Below are 23,136 nucleotides of genomic sequence, written 5' to 3' on the forward strand. Positions count from 1 at the left end.
GCATGGAAAAGCTTACGGAAGTAGTAGTGCGCTCACCGCGGAATATGGGCTCTTCCCTCTGCCCTGATTGGGTGCTGGGCATGCCGGGGCTTAAAGTCTCAGGCTCCTGGGCCCGCCCAGCTGGGCGGCAACTCGGGGCGGAGTCCGCGGTGGGAGGATGTGATTTCACAGCCCGGGATTGCGGTCGGACAGGCGGCCAGAGTCTAGGGGCGGTAAAGTGTAGGCCTGCAACCCACCTGAAAGGAAAGGCATCGCTGGGGACGGTGAGAATCGGGCCTGCCGATACCCTAGGGGAAGGGATGGACGGGCCCCGGGCTGGCGCAAAGAGAGCCCCACCTGGTCCCGGGGAAACGGAGTAGGGGAGATGGGGAGCTTAGGTCCCCCAATGGAGGTGTCTGTGTGTGTCGGAACCGGTCTCGGTGTCTCGGTAATAAAGAGAGCTACGGGCTGGCGGGGGACTACACTGGCCACAGAGAGGCTGGTTCTTGAATTTCTCCAGATCCTTTGGATGAAACCTAAGACTTTTACACCTAGGATTTCTGGTAGACCCGCCCTCCCTAACCAAGACCGGCTCTCTCCTCACTTCCAGTTTTCCCTGTTTGTGATTGATTTCTGGGTTTTCTTCTTTTAGGACTCCCACCTCCTCCCACCGCCCTTTATTCTGCTTGGGTTCACCTTAGCTTCGCGGACACGGTTACGCCCCTAGCTTCAGGCATCCCCCAAATATCCACACACAAAGTCCGGAAGGAAGAGCATCGAAGCTGCCAGTGGAAAATTCATTCTCACTGGAAGTCCTTTCTGTGCGTCACCTGCCAAAGAATTCCTGGAATTCATTGGTGTGGGCGCAATCTGGGCTGACGTCATCCAGGGGCTCAAGGCAATTGCTTTGCGGGAAAGGAATAGATTAACTCTGGATTTGTCTTTCTCTGTTGGCAACAACTTAGCCTTTGAGTTCCTTTGCTTTGACAGAATAATTATGTGCGCTTTGATCCTGGGGAAGTTGATGCTAGATACAAAATACACAGGAACGTGTTAAAACCTGTTAAGGCCATTAAAGGGTGGGTTTATTTCCTTGGTGGGCTGAGAAAGGTAAAGTGATCTCATAGTAGTGTTACTCATTGATTGGACAGTGTTCTGGTGAGGGTTCATTCTATCCTTGAAGCAACTGAGAGTATCCTGGACAAGCCATCGAAGGAATTCAGTACCTCTGGCAATACCTGCTCTGGCTCTTCCTTGGGTATCCTTCCCAGGGACCTACCTAAACCTTACCAGGGACAATTTCAGTATAACCAACAAACATATTAAATGCTTCAAAGTGTGTATGGCATTGTGCTTGGAGAATGGAGCAGTAAACGGTAAAACCAGTGCACTGCTTCTGGGTCACACAAGAAATGACGTACAACTGTAAATTTCTGCATGTCGTGATGATTAGTTGAAGTAATACCACTTTTTTCTGTCTCCATTATCACCACTGTGGTCCAAGCCTTCACCCTCTCTTGCCTAGACTACTGCTTCATCTGGTCCTCCCACTTGTTCTCTTGAACCCTTACAACCCATTCTCTATACAGCAGCCAGAGTGATCTTTCCAAAATGTAATAATTCAGATCATACCAGTCCCCTGCTTAAAACTCTCCGATCCATTCCCATTGCAATTGGTGTAAGATTTGAACTCTTTAATAAGATCTGGTCTAACCTTTCCATCTGTCGAGAATACTCTTCCAGACCTCAGCTAGAATGTCACCTTCCCAAAAACACTTTCCCTGGTCTTCAATCTAGATTAGTGCTCTCCCTAGTCACTTTCTTGATCACTGTTTTATTAGCTTCATTGCATTTCTCACTTTTGGAATTACCTGCATATTTGTTTGTTTTCTTGTTGTCTGTACCCACAAACTAGAATGCAAGCTCCACGAGGCCATACCTTGTTCTCTTCTCTGTCTCCGGTGCCTGGCACATAGCAGAGGCACAGTGAATGCTAACTCTTACTATTTTTATTCTTGTTCACACTTGAACTCCTTGGAGGCAAGGATGATATCTTCTTTTTCTTTTAATTGGGAGACTAATTGCCTTTTTTTTTTTTTTTTAATCCTCACCCAAGGACATTTTTTCATTGCTTTTAGAGCAAGGGCAAGGGAGAGAAACATTGGTTGTTGCCTTCTTGTAGGCCCCTGACCAGGGTACATGCCCTGATCAGGGATCAAACCTGCAAGCTGGATATGTGTCCTGGCTGGGAATTAAACCCGCGACCTTTTGGTCGGTCTATGGGATCACGCTCCAGTAGAGCCACACCAGCCAGGGCAGGATGATGTCTTCTTATCTCTATATCCCTACTGTTGAACATAGTAGGCACTCACTATTGTTGTATTGCTGAATGAATTAAATGAACTAATAAATATTAAATGCCTGGAACATAGTACACATGCAATGAATGTTTGTTCTTTTTTCTCTTTCAGTAAATGGATTTTTGTGTTCTCTAGGAAATCAAAACATATAATAATATAGAATCTAAGTCACAAGGGGTGACCTGGCTTTCCCCTCTGCTTTCCTTGCTCCTCCCTCCCATGAACTATTAGTATTTCAGTTTCCAAATCACTTAATTGACTTTAGATTTATCATCTTATCTTTTCTAGCGCTTTCTTCCTATTCTTGTTGAGAGGGAAGAGAGGAAAAGATAGGGCTGGGCCCCCTCTCAGGAAAAAGAAGCAAAAATAGCCATCCTGTAGTTGTTCAATCTTGAAAAATGGTGACAATTTCAGGAACTTGGGATAGGGCTAGTGCCAAGGAAGGGGAATGTCTGGAAACCCTGACTGGAGCCAGGCTTCCCTCTGCCAAGAACACTAGCTGGTTCCCTCCAGCCTGGTTCATTTCACACTCTCCTGAGCTGCTCTTAACTTGCCTTCCTGAAGCCAGACTCTGAGTGTTACTCAAAATAAGCACTGGTGCAGACTTCTTCTGAGCCTGGAATCTTTAGAAAGGAAGTGCTTCCTGTCCCTCAGGCTCCTGGGAAACTCCGAGGCTGGCTGCACTCCCAGTAGGTTTGGCTGGAAGTCTTGCACCCTGGGAACCTTGAGAAGAAAATAACTGGAATCTGACTAGTAGATCCCCAAGACTTCTGCTTTGCCTAGTTGGTTCCTCTGACTGGCTCCAAGGGCTTTTTGGTCTTCCTTGCCACCCAGAGCTGTCTCAGAGAGGCTGGTAAAGTGACTGGTTCCGGGCTCTGGGAGACTCTGCTCCCAGACATGATTGCTGGTACCATAAAGAACAGCAGGAGTGTCTTTCTTACCATTGCCTAGGGCCTTAGCCTCTGCCAGGGAACCCTATCAAGGGCTTATCAAGGAGAGAATGACTGGATGGTCAGTGTTTCTCCCCTTGTCCCCTCCTGGCTGAGGGCTGTCCCTTGCTGACTCTTACTTTCTCTCCCATCTGCTTACAGCATTGAGAGTATGAGGCTCTCACCTCCACTGGCCACTCACTCGTGACCCTTCCACCACGGCGGAACCTTCCAAGCCCACCTCCTGCCGTGTGGTCATCTACCTGAAGCGGGAGATGTCGGGGGACACCTGTCTGTGCCCAGCCTCAGGGGCCAAGCCCAAGCTCAGCGGCTTCAAGGGAGGAAGCCTGGGCAACAAATACGTCCAGCTCAATGTGGGTGGTTCCCTGTATTACACCACTGTGCGGGCGCTAACCCGGCACGACACCATGCTCAAGGCCATGTTCAGCGGGCGCATGGAGGTGCTGACTGACAAAGAAGGTGAGGTCTCAGGGCTTGCTGGGCAGGTGGGTGGGGGTCAGGAGGTTCGAGGGCATGGCTTTGGGGAAGGGCTTAAGTCTGGCAGATCTGAAATCTAGGTTCATTTTCCCAGTTCACCTAACACAGGACTCCACCTGAAGTTCTTACTCGAACTTCAGGATTCTTTGAAATTGTATGTAGGTTATTGTATGTTTACGCATTTCCCAGGGAGGATAGCCATACTTTTTGTTTATTTCTATAAGACTAGGCTCTCATAAGAAGCCTCACCATAGTGACTGGGCAGCGGGCAGAAGGCAGGCAGGGCCTGGCGGTTTCTGTGTTGACAGGAGGTAGGCCAGTGCGCTCCTGGGCCGAGAGCGCGCAGGCCCCTGCGGAGCCCAGAGGGCCTGTCTCTCCCGCAGTGTGTGCCAGGCCTTGGTTTCAGGGAGGAGGAGTGAAGAGCTACCATGGGCCTAAGGGCTTGGGATTCTGTTCCTGCTTCTGTCACCCTGCGCTGTGCGCTCTGCTTATATGCTCTTTGCTACCTGTCACTAGGCTCATCGGGTGGCCTTTGCTGCCGCCTGCTTCCAAGGTGCCTGTAGGCAAACAGTAACCCTCCGGGGCCCCTCTGAATCCCTAGGCTGGATCCTCATAGACCGGTGTGGAAAGCACTTCGGCACCATTTTGAATTACCTCCGTGATGACACCATCACCCTCCCTCAGAGCCGTCAAGAAATCAAGGAATTGATGGCTGAAGCGAAATATTACCTCATTCAGGGGCTGGTGAACATGTGCCAGACCGCCTTGCAGGTATGGAGGCAGAGTTGGGGCTGGCTAACAAGGTTGGGAGTTGGCCCCCTCCTTCGGGGACATAAGGGTCCAGTTCCTGGAAGGCTGTGTGGCAGGTATGGTTGATGAGTCCAGGCCTCCTTAGGTATACCAGGTGCTGCCCAGGCCAAGCAAGCAGGCAGCCAGTCAGTTTGTAAGGTGCCAGCTGAAGCAGTATGGCTAGGCCCTGCCTTTGGTTTATAGCCTAGACGCTGGATTTTCGGTTTTCTGGAAATGGAAGTCTGCTTGCCAGCTGGCAGTTTCTGTTACCAGGGGCCTCCTCATCTCTGCTGCGTCCTCAACAAGCAGGGCTGGCCGTGGAGAGGGGCTTTGGCAGGTCCCGGGGAAAGCCTGGCTAGGGCTGGCCGACAAGATCTCAAAAAGGCTTCTCGGCTGTATGTGTCACCCAGGACAAGAAGGACTCCTACCAGCCTGTGTGCAACATCCCCGTCATTACATCCCTGAAGGAGGAGGAGAGGCTCATCGAATCTTCCACCAAGGTACTGGGATCTCTGAGGGACCTCTGAGGGCTACAGGCGGGGGATTCCAGGACCCGGCCCAGCCCTCACACTCTCCTCCTTCACAGCCGGTGGTGAAGCTGCTGTACAACAGAAGCAACAACAAGTATTCCTACACCAGGTAGGGTGGGCGTCAGTGGGTGTGGGCAGGGGGTCTTGGGGAAGGGTTGCAGAAGCAGCTGAAGGGGTGGAGCAGCCAGAGTGGAAGTTTGGCAGCAGACCCAAGGGGAGCCACCTGCACCCCTGGCACGGTTGGCATGGGTTTGGGTCTTAGGAGGAAAGAGAAGAGAGCAGAAGGGGAACCAAGGCAGAGGCGGTTGGAACTTGCTGCAGGGCACTGGCTGGGATATAGACGAGACTGAACATGTAACACCCTCGAAACATGCCATGTCGGGCAGCGTGCCAGGTGTTTTCCCAGCATTATCTTACCGGTGGAGGAGGGGCACTGGGAAGCTTGTGCACTGGGACCCCTCCTAAGCCAGCCTTTGTCCTAGGCCAGTTTCCCCCTTGCCCCGCAGTGTCCTCTCAACAGGCCTCAGGTCTGCGCAGGAGGCTGCAGGCTCAGAGTCGCAAACTCTCTCAGTGCTTCTCTGGGAGCAGGCATGTTGATAGCGTCACCCTTACAGCAAGGGAAAGAACCCTGTGGAGGTAGCAGCCAGCCTCCTTCCTTCTAGGCCGAGTGCGAGGAGACCCCCCTCACCCTCAGTTCTTTCTGCTTAAACTTAAAACCAACTCAGCTCCTTTCCCACGCAGGCTCCCAAACCCAGATGGTGCCCCATGACCCTTTCCCCTCCTGTCCCCTCTGGCACCTTGACTTTTCCTCACTTCAGCATGTTAGGGGAGGGGTGGGGAAAGCCCAGCTCGTACGCTCCCTGTGCTGGAACCTCATTCCCAGGCCTGTGGGCCCTTGTGGGTTTTTCAGCAACTCCGATGACCACCTCCTGAAAAACATCGAGCTGTTTGACAAGCTCTCCCTGCGCTTCAACGGTCGTGTGCTCTTCATCAAGGACGTCATCGGCGATGAGATCTGCTGCTGGTCGTTCTACGGCCAGGGTCGGAAGCTGGCAGAGGTGTGCTGCACCTCCATTGTGTATGCCACAGAGAAGAAGCAGACCAAGGTGTGGGGGCTTCCCTCTGCCTGGGTGGCCCGGGACACACACCAGGGAGCGAAAGGGGCATCCATTTTGCTCTCTTTTTCCCAAATTGGCTGTGACGGTGCCAGGCAAGGATAAAAGCCAGTACAAGGGGCGCGGGGGGTGGCAAGGAATTCCTTGTCCTGGTCAGCTGTTAGGTGGGCGCTGTGGGGAAGGGAACAGGCAGTGCAGTGGGAAGGACCAGATCTTTGGAGTTGGCCCAGTTCAGGTTTGAATTCTAGCCCCAGCATTTACCAGTTTTCTGACTTTGGATAAGCCACTTAAACCGGTTAGGCCTCGGTTTCCTCATTTGCAGACATGGGAATAATAGTGTGAATTTAACACAGTTGTTATGAAAATGAGACAGTTCTTAAGAGAAGCAGTGCAGTGTAGTGGAAATAGCTGTTCAGACCTCCTCTCTGGCCCCTGCTAGCTGGGCGTCCCTGCTCAATCAGCTTAGCCTCTCAGTAACAACAGAGCCAGACATCTGTGAGGGATTTGCCAGGTGACAGTTAACATAAACTCAGCTAAGCCCACGTTCCCAGGCTGCAAGGGGTCAGTGCCTCCCCCCACCCCCGAGAGTGTGTGCCCCAGAGATGGCAGGGCTTTGCTGGGATGGAAGGACAGCTTATCTCGGGGAGAGTCCCATGCGTGTGAAGGGCTCAAAGCAGCAAGCTCCCGTCACCTTCTTAGCCCCCAGACCACTGAAATGCCTACAGCTGGGCTGTCTGAGGGTCAGGGGGTACGGCTTAAGGAAGTGGCCCTGCTTCCTCCTGTCTTTTTGGGGGTGGGAGCTCCCATGTGCACATATCAGTGGAGTCAGGGTTCAGGGGCAGGTCTCTGTGGGGGTTGGTTATGCCATGGAAGAGGCAATGGCACCTGTTACCTCCCTAAGTGCTTTCTCTTTTATGAGCCTGGTGACTCCACACACCACATCCATTCTCCCTATTTGGCAGGCAAGGGAACAGAAGCTCCAGATGACACAAGTTAGGCTAGAATCCAGGCGCCTTGAATGCCATCCCTATCTACCTTCCAATTAATGTTCACAACTCTCTGAGGTAGGCACTAACCATGATTTCACACAGGTAGAAACAGGCCTAGCAAGGCTAAGTCCAAGGCCCCACAGCTATTAAGTACTTGAACTGTATCTGTCCAATGTCTAGGCCTAACCACAAAGCCAAGGCCCTAACCTCTGCCCATACTAGTCCATTGGTCTGGGATCCAGGAGGACGAGGAGAGGATGCTTGTCTCCCGCATCCTTCCTTATGTGCATAGAGTGCGCCTCTTCACACCTCCTTCAGAGGGAGACCTGCCTTCGGCCTCGTGAGACAGAAAGCCAGCGGTCTCCTGAGGGAGGTCAGGAGGCCTAATGGGCCAGCACAGGGTCGGGGGCCCTGACATGCTGTTCTGTCTTTGGGATGAAACCTCATTCATTCAGTCCCCTTGTTCCCCTTGCCCTAGGTGGAATTTCCAGAGGCCCGAATCTATGAGGAGACACTGAACGTCTTACTCTATGAGACCCCCCGAGTCCCTGACAACTCCCTGTTAGAGGCCACAAGCCGTAGCCGCAGGCAGGCATCCCCCAGTGAAGACGAGGAGACCTTTGAACTGCGGGACCGTGTCCGCCGCATCCACGTCAAGCGCTACAGCACTTACGATGACCGGCAGCTCGGCCACCAGTCTGCCCATCGCGACTGACAAGACCCTCAGGGAGTCAGGGCATGGGACACCCTACCTCCCTCCTGTGGAACCCTGCCCCATTGGCCACCCCACACTGCTGCTGGCTGGGTCTCTGCTCCAGCGCCCACAGGCATGACAGGCCCTGCCTGGGGGCCAGAGGGCTGAGTAGGGCAGGGACCCCGGCCCTCCGTCCTGCTCCCTGAGCACTTCAGGATGACTGAGTCCTGGCCCCTTTGCTCAGTGACTCCCTGCCTGCCTGACAAGGAGCTGCTTCTGCCCCTGGGGTGAGTGGATCAGTCCGCCCACCTCCTGCTGGGAAGAGCCCCCCCCCTCCCCCGCCCTTTGCTGCATGCCCCTCTGCTCTACTGAAGGGCTACTTTAGGCCTCAGCTGGGGGCCACGGGGGATGGGGTCATTCTGTGGAGAAGGGGGCTGCCGGTGCTGTGGAGGCCCAGTTTCTTAGAACCCGGGGCTCCTCTTTTCCTAAGGTGTTGAAGCACAGGCTTGATGTTTGTTTTTTTAACTATCTAGGAAATGAATAGTTACAGGTTTAGTACTGAGGGGCCTGGGTACTCCTGCTACCCCTCCAGGATGCCAAGACTTTAAAGCACTTTGTACATTTGTTCAGGAGAGTTGTATTTCTCCCTGACCCATGTTTTATTTTCCTGACCCTAATCCCCTCATCTCTGCAGAATCAATCTGAGGGAGGGGATAGAAGAAGCAATAAAAACACTGACCAGTTTCGGCTTTGCCAGGAGGCTGGCCAGGCAGGTGCCCAGAGCGCTGAAGGATGTGGAAGTTGGGACCATGGTCCTAATATCACTCCTGTGAGAAAGGACATTTTACCCCAACCTCTTAGGGTCACATAACTGACTCTGATTCTCTTGCCCCCAGCTCCAAGGCATGCTGCCCTTACTGGAAAGCCAAAGAGCCATTTAGGGGGCAGGAGCATGCGCCACAGCAGGAAGGCTGTGGAGCCCATGGGCACTGGGCACAGTGCCCTGCATTCTCAGCAGCCCCGTGCAGAGGTGACGTGCTTGGCCACATACCCTCCCGCTCCCCACGCGTGCTGTCAGGTTTGTGTCCTTGCTGGGGATGGTGGTTCTTTCCAGGGTGAGTTTCTAAACACAGGATACTGTAAGCAGCCTAAGCCCCTTGAAAGGTTTCTTCATTTCTTTCCTGTTGGATAACTTGGCCATGGCAATGCCAAGCACCAGCTCTTGGGCAAGGATGCGAGTTCCTCTTCAGGTCTTTGGTGTTCGTTCCCTTCTGTTTGGCTTGGCCCTTGGGAGGCTGCTTATCTGAATTCTTTTCCAAAGGAACGCCATTGGGAAGGGAATGTTCAGCCAGTCTAACAAATAACAGGGCAGCACAGCCACTTAGCAGTGCTCGCTCACTCAGCAAAGGACACAGGTTATCAAGGTCATCTCTCAACTACTCTTACAGTAAGCCCCTACGTGGCTATTCATGGCTGACTCCACAGTCCATGGGCAGATGCCAGGCCAGGGTTAATATACACTCAACAAGGACCTGAAATGACATGATGGGGTAAGAGAAATGTGACTCTAATCAGGTATTTTACATTTGTCACAGTCTTGAATGTATAAGGAGTTGCAGGTGAGGTGCCCTGGTGAGCAGCTATGAACAGTTCTTCCCGCATTCAGTGGAGTAACACGATGAAGACAAATCCATTTCCTTGGCCAGATTCTGGCTTTGGCTTTGTGCCTCTCACAGAGTCTGGAATAGTCCCAAGACCAATGGCCTATTTCCTCAGCTGCCCTCCTGAAGCCCTTTAACACTCAAAGTCCCAGCGCCCCACTGAAGTATTTTAATGGTTAACCTTTGACCTTCACAACCCCTGTAGCCTCTTTACAGCTTTGACATTCAGATCCTCTGCTGTCTGTGACTAGCCTTTCTCAGAAAGCACAATAGTCTGGGACTCTAGACACTTTCTCTGATGGAAAACATCTTCCTCTTAAAAAAAATACTAACATTGAGCTCATTGAAATAATCTTTTTAAATCAGACTTTGTGGTGTAAGGGCTTGGAGAATGAGTTTCCCAGCCCCATTCGAAAAGCAACTCTTGGTTGTATGAATTTTTCAACTCTAGCAGCCCAGGGAAAAAGTAAACAAAAAGTGTGGATGAAGGTCAAACCTCATCAGTGTCTCAGAAAACTGGAAGCCTGCTATTAAGGACATGTACCAGTGTTGGGTTTTATTCAGTTTGTTATCCAATCAAGGTCTGCCTAAAGGATGGCACAGGTGCTGGCATGAGAGAACTTCTTTAGCTCAAATTCTTTGTTGTTCAGCATAGGTGATGGAAACACTAATTTCTAATAAAACTGTGTTACACTGCAGTGAACAGAGCCGTGCTTACAGTGAGTATAGCTTGGTCAGCTCACTGCTCTGGACAGAGCTCTCGCGTTTGTGTTCACCACCTGACCTTGTGTTCTCCCTGTCCTAAGTCCCCGTGCACTCCGTTCTCCTGCAACGCAGGCTCCCCCTGGTGGAGGATTAAGGACAACACTAATAAGGGCTGGAACTGAGATTTAATATTAATTCAAGAATAAAATAACCTCTTTAACAATCACTATGGTAGTGGGGAAGCAGGAACCCTAAGAATCAGGGTGAAATGCAGCATATTTCATCTCTGGCTCTTGGAGATCTGTGAAAAGCTCAGAAAGTAACTTGGCTTAGTCACCACCTATAACCTAAACCTCGGCTGAATTTCTGCACTTGTCTGGAGGATTGACAAGTTTGTGCTCATGGCTGGCAAGCCCATCATTCCAGGAAACATGGCTGGCTTGCCTCACTCCTCTCCCCAGCCAGGGAGGCCAGAGATGCCAGTGGTTGGCCAGCACTAACAGCCAGGCCACTCCTCTGACCCTGATGTTGGCCTCCTGCTCTGCAGCTGGCAGGAGGTAAAGAAAAGGACAAAAGTCCAGCCCGGCCCTCACCCCACCGACTGAGGCACAGCGACTCTGGGAGAGGTCCAGCCAACCCCAAGCCTCAGGAGGGAAACTTACCCTAGTAGGAGTGGGACCTTCCTGGAAGGGGAGCAAGGAAAGCGATCAAGGGCCCCCACTGGGTCAAAGAGGGAGCCTGAGACCCTGGTGGCAGAAACGGCGAGGATGGCCAAGTGCGCACTGCTTTATTGCCCAAATCTCACATTCCAAACAGGCCAGGAAATAACTCCACACCTCTGGCAGCTGACCACAGAGTTCCTGGTGGAAAGGTCTACTGGAACGCAGTGTGGGCAGGGCTTACAGGGTAAGCCAGCCTTGGAGGAGTCCTAGATGGATCTTCTGGAGAAAACAGTTATAGCCCACCCACCAAAAAAAGAACCTCATATTCAAATGGCGCAAACGATTAAGAGACCCACTGCGTCCCAGGATGGAGAGTTCTGCAATTATGGGACGAGAGCTGTTCTTCAGGGACTGAGCCTGGCCATTCAGGGTCTCGGCTGGCCTACCAATGAAGGCCTGAGGGTGGCGTCTTCTCATCTTTATTGCTTTCCAGGGAGAAGGGAGGGATCCGGACATCAAAGTGGGAGCCATCAGGCCTCTCGAAGCGGAACGTACCCCTGTGAGTCAGAGAAGCTAGTTTAGAGGGAGCGAGGGCTGAGGCCTTCCTGAGGATCTGGATAGTCATATGTCCTCAGCTCCAGAACCACAGCAGGATGGGGCAGGCCCGGGCTCTCTTCTGCCTGGTTCATGCCAGCGTAACACTGGTCCAGACCCAAGAGTCCTTCCTAGCCCTGCATGAAAAGAAGGAATACAGCTGCCCTGATTCTGGCCTTTAGATGCACACTGCATCAAAAAACCCAACTACACTTTCCGGTTAAGGAGTGAAATAACAAGGGAAAAAAAAACAATTATGTAGGCAACTCTGTATCTTCAAATCGCCAGACCTCTTTGGCATAAGTCCTTAGTCCACCAAACCAAAGGGAATTGGGAAACACACACACACACAAAATCAGGAAAGTTCCAAACAACAGTGAACAGCAGGTAGGGCTCCATCTCAGGACTTAACTTGGCCCAGAATTAATCGCAAGCTATGCGCTCCCACTTTTCTGTCCTGCAGCTTGAGTCCGTGGAGCTGAGCTGCCCCTGCCCCGGCACTTGCTCACTCACCACATGTGCCCACTGGAAGCTTGCAGGGAGACATGGCTGCTGTACTGGAACGCAGGCTGCTCCTTGGACAACACTGGCTCCTGTGAGGGTGCAGGCAAAAGAGGTCAGGCCCGACAAGCTCCCTGTGCCCTGGAGCCACACGCTGCCAGTTCATCAGGACTACATGACCCCTCTCGCCCCCCATGATGACTTTCTGCCGCTGCATCCTCCACTGCGCAGCCATGGTCCTGGGCCTTTTATTCTGACTCTGGGAAAGACAGTCTTAGACTAAATGTCTGAGGACACTGGGCCGACATGCTAGGCACAGAACCTACTCTGTAAATACCCGTCCCAGTGTCCATTTGCTGAGTGCCTAAGTGCAAGGCACCGCAGTGGTGCTCTGCAAACCTTGCTGGCTTAGGTTTCCAAGCACTCACAAGGTAATAGGTGTAACCCCCATTTCAGCAGTGAGAAACATTTTGGTTAAATAACTTACCCAAAGTTATGAGGTGAGTAAAGAACACAGCTGGCATTTGAAGCTAGACCATCGAACTCCAAAGTCCCCTGTTCTTACTCACAATCCCACCCTGCTTCCCCCAAGTCCCTGCTGACTTGGGTAATGTTTGTTAAATGTGGCCCCTGGCCAGTTTCTGAGACTTTATTTCTCAGACGGCAGAGTTGGGTAGTACAGGAATTGCAAAATCAGGCCTTCTCAAGAATGAGCAGAGGATGTAAGCATGTAAAGAAGCAAAAGGAGGACACCCAGGAGTAGAGGGGGATGCGTGCCCCACCTAAGGGCATTCAAGTTCAGATTTGCTAAAAGGCACTGTGCTCGCAACAAAAACTCCACCAGCTTTGATGTGAGACTCACTTGGATTCAAATCCAGGTCCTGCCACCAATAGCTATGGGACTGGGCTAGTTGTTTAACTTTGTAATCTCACTCTCATCTGTGAAATGGGTTGTGGGAAACCTGTCTCACAGGGTTGTTGCAAGGTTTCTCACCAATATGTTCACCCTAACACAGAGGAGGAGGAAACCACACGCTAAGCCCCCAGGCCTGCTGGGCAGGACCAGGAACTGGGCATTGTTGGCCCAATGGCGAGGATGCTCACCCTGCCCACCACCCCTCGGCCTCGCACTGTCTCCAAGGTGCCAGACAGACTGAATATCCTCCAGTGTCGCTCCCGGAGCTGTACCACGTCACTGTCAAGGTTCTCCAAGCGGATACAGTAGCGCCACTGTGGGAGTGGGGAAGAGAGTTCACATCTGAGGAAAGTAAACTCTGGGCTAGCCTGCCCAGGATTCTAAGAGAGCTAAAGGCAACAAAGGCTGCACAACGTGGTTGTCACACGTTGTGCAGCCCCCACTCCCCAGAGGTAAACCCCCCACCTGCCAATCTGCCCCCACCATGCACCTCTCCTGAGCTCCTCCTCCCAGAAGGAGACACTCACCCAGTAGACGTGGGAATTCTGGGCTTCCTGGGGAGAAAAAAAAACACAAAGAATGTAAGTTCCCAGGGCAGAAGGCAGAACCAAGTGTGTTCCAATCGACATCTCCCCAATGGAGTAGGTGTATTCTGGGAAGAGAGACAGAACAATGCCGAGAACATCTGTGGATCATGATGACTGAACTACAGGTCCACCTGGGCCTCCCTCCTTCTTATCCTGTCAGACACAGGGCTCTCCCCTTTCTCTGGACCACCCTCTCCCTGTCAGCTGATGCTCCGCCCTCACTGCTGGTCCAGGCCACTGCCCTGCCATAGCCCAACCTTATCAATGCTTGGTATGGTGTATATTGACATCTCTCCTTCCTGTGAGCTGTGGAAGGCAGGATCTGTATCCCCAGGACCTAGCTTATAGCCAGGCAAGAAATAGCTCAATAAATGTCTGACTAATACATAAAAGTATAAAGATCATCCTATCTGACACCGATTTAAACAAGCATGTGTATATTCTCCAAAACGTGGCTTCCTTTGAGCCAAGAGAGAAGAAAGAGTCAGCCTGGAGGATGGAGGACTCCTCCTGGGACACAAAGGTTTCCCTGCTCTAGGTTTCGGTGTCAGCCATTGCCAAAAGGCTGCTCAGCCCCACCCCACGCTTGGAGGACTTGGAAGCAGAGCCACAGGCACACAGTTGACTTGTGGAACCTGCTGCAGCAGTCATATTGGGAATGCCACGCAGACTCGGGGGCCTGGCCCTGCAGGACACATACCCTCATGCCCATGTAGAAGGGGATGACAGTGACGCGGATGTTCTCGGTTGTTTCCCGGTGGACATCGGAGAGCTCCAGCCAGGGGTGATTCTTCTCTTGCCAGGCCCGCAGTGTCTCCCGAGCCACAAAAGGGGGCGCTGGGGCAACAGGATGACGGGTCAGTCCAGGCCACCGCCCAGAGCGCTACACCCGCTTTCCAACTGCGCCTCCTAGAAAACCCCACCCAGGGGAGGTCCGGGTAAACAAGACACCCAACGGTGAAGCAAAAGCACAGGCTGGAAGAAGGCACAGAGCTGCTTCCTAAAGTAAGCCCTGGGGAGGTATGTGGCATCATGGGAAGAGAGCTGGCCTGGGAGTTAAGAGCCCTGGTTGCCAATGACTAGCAATCCTGAGCCCCGTCTCGTCATCTCTGAGCTTCAGCTGCCATATCTGGGGGAGATGACAGCCATTCGCCCATTGGGTCCAATGGGAGGCGGAATAAGATTGTGGAAACAGAGCTTTGAAATTACTTCTATGATACTATATTTAAAGAAAGGGCCCTCCCTTTCCAGCTTTTCTTCTTGAGAGCAATTACCTTTTGTCTGGTCATAGAGAAGAAATCTTTCAAAGAGCTCGTGCTGGATGGGAACCTGGTCAGTGGAGGTGTAGGGGAGGATGTCTTCATGGCTGACGTAGTCCAGGCCTGGCCCAGAGAGGCAACGAGACAGTGAGACCCGTGTAGGAGAGGGGGAGGAATGGGGCTGAGAAGAAACACAGTTTCTGGCCTTGTCCCAGGGTGGGATGACCCTGGTACCATTACGCTCAGCATCTGTAATCCCTCGGAGCAGATTAAGGACATCAGAAAGGCATAAGAATCCTCCCCCGAGACAAACGGGACTCCTGGATGCCCGGCACCATTCAGATGCTTGTACTCACCTGGTATGGCGTACAGGGCCCGGCTGTCATCGTGGTTAGCCAAGAAAGTCACAGCTTCTGTCTGAGATCTCTGAGACTAAGGCAATAAGTGAGTCAGACTTTCTTTCTTTTTTTGTGCTAAGATTTTATTTATTTATTTTTAGAGAGAAGGGAAGGGAGGAGGAAAGAGAGGGAGAGAAACGTCGATGTGTGAGAGAAACATTGATTGGTTGCCTCTCCCATGCCCCCAACTGGGAATCTGGCCTGCAACCCAGGCATGTGCCCTGACTAGGAATCAAACCAGCAACGTTTTGGTTGGAGGAATGACACTCCAACCAACTGAGCCATGCGGCCAGGGTGAGTCAGACTTTCTTAGTCACTGTCCATTCTGTCTGACCCGTCTCCCTCCCTTTGTCCCCACTGGGGTTCAGGCCTTTCCCATGGAGTAGAACCCCAGACCCAGCCATCTTTTTTACTTACTATATGTGGACAGTCTCGGGCATCAATCAGCACCTGATAGTAAGTGTGCGTTTTGCCTTTCACCTCCTTGGAGCCGTGGCCAGCAGGATTCTCTGCTCTACAGGACAGGAAACACCCAAGATCACCCAGAGAGAAATAGGAGCAGTGCCTGCCCTAGCTCCCTACACCAGCCCCTCCTCATCTAAACAGACTGGTGCTTTATCTGGGCTTTAGCAACACCCAGCCCAGACACTCCCCAGTCCCAGACAAACAAAGGAACATGGAGGACGCATGGCACGTCCTACTCTGGCTGCTTCTTGGAAGAAGGGGGCGATGCTGAGAAAATCAAATTGCTGCCTCAGTCCCCAGGGCCCAGAGTACCACACTCTCCTCGCATCCCAGGGGCCATTTGTGATCATTGAATGAAGCTGGGCCTTTTCTTTTTTTATATACTGTAATGATGATAGAGAGATTAAGGGAAAGATTCTAACTGCATGGGAAGAAATCAAGAAGTCTAGTTCCCCAGTGCTTTCTGGGGTGATTACAATGCAAACTGCGAATAGCTTTGGAGAGTATCCTGGGAAGGCCTAAAGGGACCCTCTGGCTTAAGACTGCCCCTGGCACTCAGCACTGTTGTCTCCACCGTTATTGGTGCCAGGGAATACTCTGGGCACGTTCCAAAGACCCAGGAGGATGCTACCTTCACCCCAGATCCCAGTTACGCACGTCTGCAATGAGTCAGGCCTCCTCCTGAGGACTCTGTGAGGCACAGTGCAGGGCAACTTACTTTTCTGGAGCTGCAGAGGCCACATCCCGGTCATACAGTCTGGCCTGCCAGGGAAATAGGACGACACCTCGGTAGCCAAAAACACTATGAAGGAAAAGCTGGGAGGAAAGAGAGGCCTCAGTGAGGCTGCAGTCCAGAAGGTCCATCCAGGTGGGACCCAGACCACAAAACGGCGCAGATGTGCGAAATCTAGCACAAGGTCTTGCTGCTCTTTTCCTTGAACTCTGAAATCCACCCAGACCAACTTCTCTTACCCCCTCTTCACCTGGCTGACCTCTACTCATCCGGTAGGCCACAACGTAGGCCTCCAGGAAGTACTCCCTGACCTCCTTTTCACTTAGCACAGTGCAGAGCCACAGACCATTTGCACATCCTAATTCCTTTCTAAGCTGTCAACACCATAAAGGCATTGCTTTCGGATTTAACTCCAATGCACAATGCCCAGTTCACTGTAGGCACACCAAAAAGTGCTAAATAAACAAAAGGTCCTCCTCACCTATAAGAAGCCTAAGGCCACCTCAGTGGACCTGGCACAGGGCTGATACAGAAAAAGAGCCTCGCACCCAGAGCTTACTGCACTGCAAAGAGCTGAACTATGACAAAGCGCCAGGTGTATTTTTTTTGAAAGCTCCCTCTACTAGCTTCCCACCACCCACTATGTTAGAGGACTCGTCAGTAACTCAGGTCTCTCTCTATAGTCCAAACCATCTCTGTCCACACTAACTTGGAGAACCCATTGATACACGTAGGAAATGCATTCAAATCCAGGAAAACAGAACCCCCCCCTTTAAACACCTGTTGTTCTGATCTGGCACCAAGGCAGAAAGCGGGAACAGTCAGGCCTATGACTAACTCTGACCCTTTGAGCGGAGCACATCATGAAAAAGGGAAGATGACCCAGCCCAGCACTCACCTGCCCAGTCTCATATTTTCCATTCTGTTTTGGCACCTCAAACACACCAACTGTCTCCAACACTTTGCCCTCTGGTCGGTTTCTGATTAGGAAGGAAAGGAACGAGCAGCTGAACAGGTGAGCAGGTAACAGGGCTTACCCATCAGAAAGGGTAGGATGCTGTGGGGCCACGGCACTGACAGCGGAGAAGGGTCAGGGTAATGGGGCCGCTGAAACAAGTAAGGGTCCTGCCAAATCACCATGCCACACTCCACAGAGCATCTGCCTGTCCTCTTCTGAGGTGCAGCCACGGGCCCTGGGTTTCCACGTTAAGTCCAACTGCTCCCAGATCACCTTCTCTTCATTCTCAGCATTTCCCACATGGTGCCCTCATACCCTGCTTAACTGTGCTCCTTGCCTCCCTTTCTTCCCCAAGCCACCCTCCTGACCTCCCACAGCATTTTAACTGTCCTTCCCACCTTGCATTTTTATTTCCGTTATTTGTGTCCATGTCTTATCTCCGTTAAAGACTGCGAGCTCCCTCGGAGCAATGCCTGTGTCTGATTAGCCTAGCCTATACCAGGAGGTAAAAAAATTTCTCCTGTGTTATAATTCCATGTCCATTTCCCCCTCTGAACTGCAGTCTTCACCCGGCCCTTGAAGGGCTTAATCATCCTCTCTAGATTTCCTACTGTACTCCCTACTTTGCACCCTGTAGTCTCTCAATCCAGTTTTGTCCAGATTTACATCAATTTTCACAGGGGTCTGAAAATGCAAAAAGTTATCTCCCCCCAAAGTAAGTGCCTAATCTCAGCCACTAAAAGGTCAGTTCTCTCTGCACAGGTGCTCTTTACAGGAGCTCTTCAAAGCACTTCTATTCTTACTGTTTCAGAGGGGTATACATCATGCTTCTTCCCAATTGATCCTCTGGCCCCAATTTGATCTGTCTGTCCTGTCCTTAGAGACAATGTTCACACGATCCCCACGCCTCAAGCCCCCCTCCCCAAATCACAGAGAGAACCAGTCTCCTCAAGGTCACACTGAAAGCGGGGACCTGTGCAGGGCTCAGACTCGAGTCCTGTTTCCCACTTCGAGCATCTTTCTGGGAAGACCTTGGCCCAACCCGGGGCTGGGGAGGTCGAAGTCAAAAGCCCTAGGGCTTAATTAAAAGGCTGCCCACTAACAGCGGCGCTCGGAGATCCTCACTTAGGGAGGTAGGATTCACTTAGGGAGGATTACTAGTTCCCAGCGCAGGGCAGAACCCAGGACTCAGGACCGCGCTCCCTTCTGTGCTCCTGGCACACATCCCAGGCAGCGCAGGTCGGCTTCCGGCCGGGACCCTGTCCCGGGTCGAGTTCCCTCTCCCGGCCGGGCCTCCTAGCCTCCTCCCTGGCCAGGAACACGCTCTCAATGCTCCGGGCCCCTGCCCCTCACCGGGACGAGAGGTGCCTCCGCGTCGTGGTCACCGCAGAGAGGAAGGGCCCAGCTCCACCCGCCGCACAGAGCTGCCTTGGCCCCCGGGCCCCGGTCAGCGACCGGGACCACCAGCGGCTGCCCACGGCCAGGGCCCGCCGGGCGACACAGCCCGCCATGTCCCCCACGAGCGCCTGCTAGGCTGCTGACACTGGGCCCGACCCACGGCCCGGCGGCGTCCCGCCCCTGCCCCACACTGCCCCGCGCCGCGTCCCGCCCCCTTGGCCCTCTGCCCGGCCTTGTCCCACCCGGCACGCTCCGTGTTCCTTCCGGCGCACGGCTGGCGGAAGTCCCCTCGGAGTCACCTGATCGTAGAGTGGGCTACAAATGGCGTCTCACTTGATTGCTGGAGAGCGGCTGGTGCGTGCTCTGGCCCCCGGCGGGGAGCTGGAGCAAGAGGAGCTGCCCCGGAAGCTGCGGGCAGAGCTTGAGGCCGCTTTGGAGAAGAAGCACAAGGGCGGTGATCGCCCCAGTGGACCCGCACGCCTGGTTTCCTTTCGCCTGATTCGAGATCTGCACCAGTACCTCAGAGAAAGGGGTGAGGCCCATTCTCCAGTACGGAGTCGCCTCCTCTTTTCCAGAGGCTTTACTCTTGAGGCCGTTTCCCCACGCCTAGCATCTTTATCCATCATCTCCTTCACCGAGCCAACCCAAATGTCACCTCAGAAATCCTAGGGCAAATCACTCCCTTCACAACTTTCATGGGAGTTCTTCGTGGGTAACAAAATTTACTTGTACAGTTTCTGCTTTATGGAGAACCCCCACTTCCAGGTCCAGATAGACCCACCTGACCCTTGACGAAGTCCAAGTTCTAACCCAGTACCACCTCACAGGTTCAGTTTCTTCCTTTTAAGCCCCGTTACAAGCCAGGTGGCCTCGGTCGTTGGAGCGTCGTCCCGTACACCAAAAGGTTGCAGTTCAATGGTTCGGTATAGAAATGGCCATGCATTATTTTAGTTGAAAGACTAGACCCTTCTCTGATCTTAATCCTTAAACTCAGCTTTATGGATCATTACGTTTGTGAACATATTTTCTTCCCAGGTTCCACACTGTACCTTCATGAGCTCCTAGAAGGCAGCGAAATCTATCTCCCAGAGGTGGTGAAGCCTCCTAGGGTACGTAAGGGATATATTTGTGAGAGTGGATGTTGGCTGAGTTGAGCTTATTTGCGATACATCCAGACTTATGGGTCAACTTTTGGGAGCTGGAGTGGGTGGGGGAACCAGGTATTGACCTCCTTGTTGACAGCTTGGAAAACAGAGCCATTAAAAGGCAATTTCCAAAGCAGCGGAGGCAGAGCTGGTACGTGGGTCCCCTGGTAGCCTTAGCAGTGCTTTGCCCCGCGAAACCAATGATTGTGACATGCTTTCTACCAAGCTGGGAATGTCATTCTTCTTACTTGATTTTTCTGCTTTAGAACCCAGAGCTGGTTGCCCGTCTGGAGAAAATTAAGATACAATTGGCCAATGAGGAGTACAAACGGATCACCCACAATGTAACCTGTCGGGTAAGGCCCTGCTCTTCAACACAGGGACTGAGTCGCTGCGGAAAGCAGGGCGCTGCACTGGGAAGCGGCACAGGGGAAAGAAACAGCATGGAATGGTTGGTAAACCATTCAGGGAGCAAAAAAGTTTTCTGTTACATACAAACCAAATATAATTCCAAACTTATTCACTGAGTTTCTGGGCTTAGATGGTAACAGATTCTTAAAAGTGATGGAGGTATGAAATGAGCATGAGAGCCTTTCTTTCGACAGGGCTCCCTACCCTTCTCCATGCTCCAGCCCTGGGGCGGTGGTGGGGTAGGTGGGTACCGGAAGCCTCTGTCTTTTCTTTGAAATGCTTAATCTTTGTCCAGAAAACAATCCAACTGGTTCCAGACGAGAGAACCCATGGAGAAGAAAGTTAATGTTTTGGGGAGTAAGAAGGGCTGAGCCCAGACCAACAAATGGGTACTCTCTGGGCTGCCTCTGAGCTACTTCTCATTCTGAAATCATTTGCTTTTCCTTTGTCCCAGGATTTCCGGCGTCGTGGGATTCTGAATGACCTGGGCAAGGAAGGTGAGATACTAGGAGGGCAGGTGCTGAAGTCCCTCCCTGGGAAGGGGCAGGCATGGCACTCTTTCCTACCCCAGTGCTCTGGGCATGCGCCTAAGCTACTCAGGTTTGCTGCCTGAGGGAAGCCCAGCTGATGGGAAGGCAGCCCTGAGAGAAGAGGGCCTCCTGGAGGATGGTGACCTAAGGTTTCCTCCCTGGGTTCTTCCCCAAAGTGAGGTCAGTGAAGGCTCTGGTCATCACCATCTTCAACTTCATCGTCACGGTGGCAGCCGCCTTCGTCTGCACTTACCTTGGAAGCCAGTATATCTTCACAGAAATGGCCTCGGTGAGTCGGCGCTGCAGTCAGGGTAGGATGCTCTAGATGAGGGTGTTAGTGGGAAAGGGAAGGAAATATGTGAAAATGCCTTGCATAGGTTAGGTATGAAACAAATATTTATGGAATAAACAAGGGGACCATTTGAGCTTTTGAGTAGTCTTGGGGGTAGAAAATAACTCAGGAAAACCCAGATCCTCTTTTCTTCTCTTCCTCGCAACTTATGGGCTGGGTTGGGGTCCTCTTCATCCTCATTAGAGGTGTTGGAGGCTGCAGAGCTGGTGGCTGGCCTCCATCCCCACGGCCTGGTTCTCTCCCTCCCCAGCGGGTGCTGGCTGCATTGATCGTCGCCTCTGTGGTGGGCCTGGCCGAGCTCTACGTCATGGTGCGTGCGATGGAAGGCGAGTTGGGAGAGATATAACTGGTACTTCACCATCAGAGACCGGAGAGGGTTTGGAGGGGCTGCAGGCTCTCAGCTGGCAATCACTGACTCAGTCAACCCATCCAGTTCTTTGTCCTCCGCCCCGGTGAGTCAGGGCCAAACCAAGTCTACCTGCTGTTTCTGTGGGGAGCCCCATAGTCTGTCAGTTGCCAGAGGGAGCAATTAGAGGAGACTCAGACAACAACAGAAAAGAGCTGGTCTGTCAGTGTCTCCTCCTGATCTTCATGCCCATCTGCCGTCTATTTGGGGCACTGCTGGCACCGGGGCTTTCCATCCGGAGTAAATAGAATCCAGGCTTTCCCAGAAGTAAATCATACTGCGCGAACTTGCCCAAGTGCACAAACCAGTTGTCATCCTTGCTCCACGCATCCTTGATGCTGACCTATAACTTAGTTCTGAAGCCTCCAAGAACGCACAAAGGATTTCCTTTCTCTGAGTTATGCTGGAAGAAGTACAGAACAGAGGATACCAAATAAGAGAAGGATGGGGTACAGGATGGTGGAATTGAAAATAAGGCAGCTACCTTTTTGGAATCTTAGTTTCTATCTTCATCTTCCTCCTTCTGCTTGCTTTTTTCAGGTTTTCAATATGCTTCTGCCTGCCTACCACCCACCAGCCCTCCTTAAACCTCCCACCTTCTTGTCTCCTTTATCTGCCTCCAAAAATGAAAACAATTTTGGCTGTGGCTGGTGTGGCTCAGGGGATTGAGCGCAGGCCTGCGAACCAAAGGGTCATTGGTTCATTCCTAGTTAGGGCACATGCCTGGTTTGAGGGCCAGGGCCCTGGTTGGGAGCGTGTGAGAGGCAACTGGCCGATGTATCTCTCGCACGTTACCGCTTCTCTCCCTTTCATTCTCCCTCTCTTCCCCTTTCTCTAAAAATAAATAAATAAAATCTCTAAAAAAACCCACACAATTTAGGTAGCAACAGTGTATCTGCTTTCAATTGCAGAATTCCTTGTACTTGTTGTGTTTGTAGGCAGAGTATACCTACTGTGTGGATTGTCTCAACTAATAAAGGGAGGGACAGGAACGACTTTCAGATTTAACTGTATTTATGAATATGAATGAACGTGCACATGATATGTATACATATTTTTATACATGAGCCTAATATAGGATGTTTTATATGGATTCTTAAACTTGTTTGGGTGAGTTTAAAAAATGGTATGTGAATGTTCACAGTTGACAGTTGTTTTACATGGTCGCTTTTGGTCTTGACAACAACTCTGAGTATGGAGAAGGAAATGGTCTTAGGGCCCTTGTCCAGGAGACAGAACTGAGGCCAAGAGAGATCAAATGGCCCACTGCGGTCCTTCCTCTGTTAAATGGAGCCCAAGACTCCTGGATAGTCCTGAAGTCTCTGTATAATGTTAAACTCCTAGAACTTAGATTGGTGGTGTAATGACAGTATCTGTATAAGGCGCTTTAAAAAATGGCATCAACATTGGTTATTTATCGAATAAATATGTACTGTATTCATTGGTTTTTATTTCAATTGTAACAACACAAAACCCCAAGGATTTTCATAGTTCTGAGAATGGTGCAGGGTCTGTCCCTAATGGCGGACTCTGTCTCTTTTCCTTTGTTCACTGCATGAGCCTCTGTGGGCT

General features: G+C 51.8%; 3 protein-coding genes across 7 annotated transcripts; 2 read left to right on the forward strand and 1 right to left on the reverse strand.

Annotated features, from left to right (window-relative positions):
* The first annotated feature begins 112 nt into the window (after positions 1 to 112).
* Positions 113 to 10,222, forward strand: TNFAIP1 (TNF alpha induced protein 1). Its single transcript, XM_054573191.1, has 7 exons — positions 113 to 263; positions 3,431 to 3,748; positions 4,368 to 4,537; positions 4,966 to 5,055; positions 5,142 to 5,194; positions 5,996 to 6,191; positions 7,668 to 10,222. The coding sequence occupies exons 2-7, from the start codon at positions 3,544 to 3,546 to the stop codon at positions 7,902 to 7,904; spliced, it is 951 nt and encodes a 316-aa protein (XP_054429166.1). The 5' UTR covers positions 113 to 263; positions 3,431 to 3,543; the 3' UTR covers positions 7,905 to 10,222.
* A 797-nt stretch (positions 10,223 to 11,019) lies between these two features.
* On the reverse strand, positions 11,020 to 18,895 carry POLDIP2 (DNA polymerase delta interacting protein 2). Its single transcript, XM_054573190.1, has 11 exons — positions 18,676 to 18,895; positions 17,263 to 17,344; positions 16,350 to 16,447; positions 15,584 to 15,680; positions 15,125 to 15,200; positions 14,784 to 14,891; positions 14,210 to 14,346; positions 13,450 to 13,476; positions 13,111 to 13,236; positions 12,019 to 12,098; positions 11,020 to 11,468 (listed from the first exon to the last, which is right to left on the reverse strand). Exons 1-11 carry the CDS (start codon positions 18,831 to 18,833, stop codon positions 11,354 to 11,356), a joined length of 1,104 nt encoding a protein of 367 aa, XP_054429165.1. The 5' UTR covers positions 18,834 to 18,895; the 3' UTR covers positions 11,020 to 11,353.
* A 135-nt stretch (positions 18,896 to 19,030) lies between these two features.
* TMEM199 (transmembrane protein 199) lies at positions 19,031 to 22,961 on the forward strand. Of its 5 annotated transcripts, none has more exons than XM_054572940.1 (7): positions 19,031 to 19,252; positions 19,756 to 19,829; positions 20,132 to 20,221; positions 20,731 to 20,773; positions 20,983 to 21,095; positions 21,409 to 21,468; positions 22,105 to 22,961. In XM_054572940.1, exons 1-7 carry the CDS (start codon positions 19,042 to 19,044, stop codon positions 22,231 to 22,233), a joined length of 720 nt encoding a protein of 239 aa, XP_054428915.1. In that variant the 5' UTR covers positions 19,031 to 19,041; the 3' UTR covers positions 22,234 to 22,961. The 5 variants fall into 5 exon arrangements, with proteins under 5 accessions (XP_054428915.1, XP_054428917.1, XP_054428916.1 ...); XM_054572942.1 differs by having other exon boundaries at positions 21,409 to 21,507; positions 22,105 to 22,210; XM_054572941.1 differs by having other exon boundaries at positions 21,409 to 22,961.
* The last annotated feature ends 175 nt before the right edge of the window (positions 22,962 to 23,136 follow it).

The sequence above is a fragment of the Pteronotus mesoamericanus genome, unplaced genomic scaffold, assembly GCF_021234165.1.
Source record: "Pteronotus mesoamericanus isolate MK-2021 breed Mesoamerican mustached bat unplaced genomic scaffold, CSHL_Meso_final contig_246, whole genome shotgun sequence".
Taxonomy (NCBI): Eukaryota; Metazoa; Chordata; class Mammalia; order Chiroptera; family Mormoopidae; genus Pteronotus; species Pteronotus mesoamericanus.

Excerpts from the sequence above, each read along its gene's own strand:
- POLDIP2 (XM_054573190.1), bottom strand. The coding sequence starts at position 18,833 with ATGGCGGGCTGTGTCGCCCGGCGGGCCCTGGCCGTGGGCAGCCGCTGG. Across the intron at positions 13,477-14,209 it reads CCTTCTACATGGGCATGAGG|GAAGCCCAGAATTCCCACGT; the intron begins GTATGTGTCCTG and ends TTTTCTCCCCAG. Across the intron at positions 13,237-13,449 it reads AGAATTCCCACGTCTACTGG|TGGCGCTACTGTATCCGCTT; the intron begins GTGAGTGTCTCC and ends CCACTCCCACAG.
- TNFAIP1 (XM_054573191.1), top strand. The coding sequence starts at position 3,544 with ATGTCGGGGGACACCTGTCTGTGCCCAGCCTCAGGGGCCAAGCCCAAG. Across the intron at positions 4,538-4,965 it reads TGTGCCAGACCGCCTTGCAG|GACAAGAAGGACTCCTACCA; the intron begins GTATGGAGGCAG and ends TGTGTCACCCAG. Across the intron at positions 5,195-5,995 it reads AACAAGTATTCCTACACCAG|CAACTCCGATGACCACCTCC; the intron begins GTAGGGTGGGCG and ends TGGGTTTTTCAG.
- TMEM199 (XM_054572940.1), top strand. The coding sequence starts at position 19,042 with ATGGCGTCTCACTTGATTGCTGGAGAGCGGCTGGTGCGTGCTCTGGCC. Across the intron at positions 20,774-20,982 it reads GAATGACCTGGGCAAGGAAG|TGAGGTCAGTGAAGGCTCTG; the intron begins GTGAGATACTAG and ends TCTTCCCCAAAG. Across the intron at positions 21,096-21,408 it reads TCTTCACAGAAATGGCCTCG|CGGGTGCTGGCTGCATTGAT; the intron begins GTGAGTCGGCGC and ends CTCCCTCCCCAG.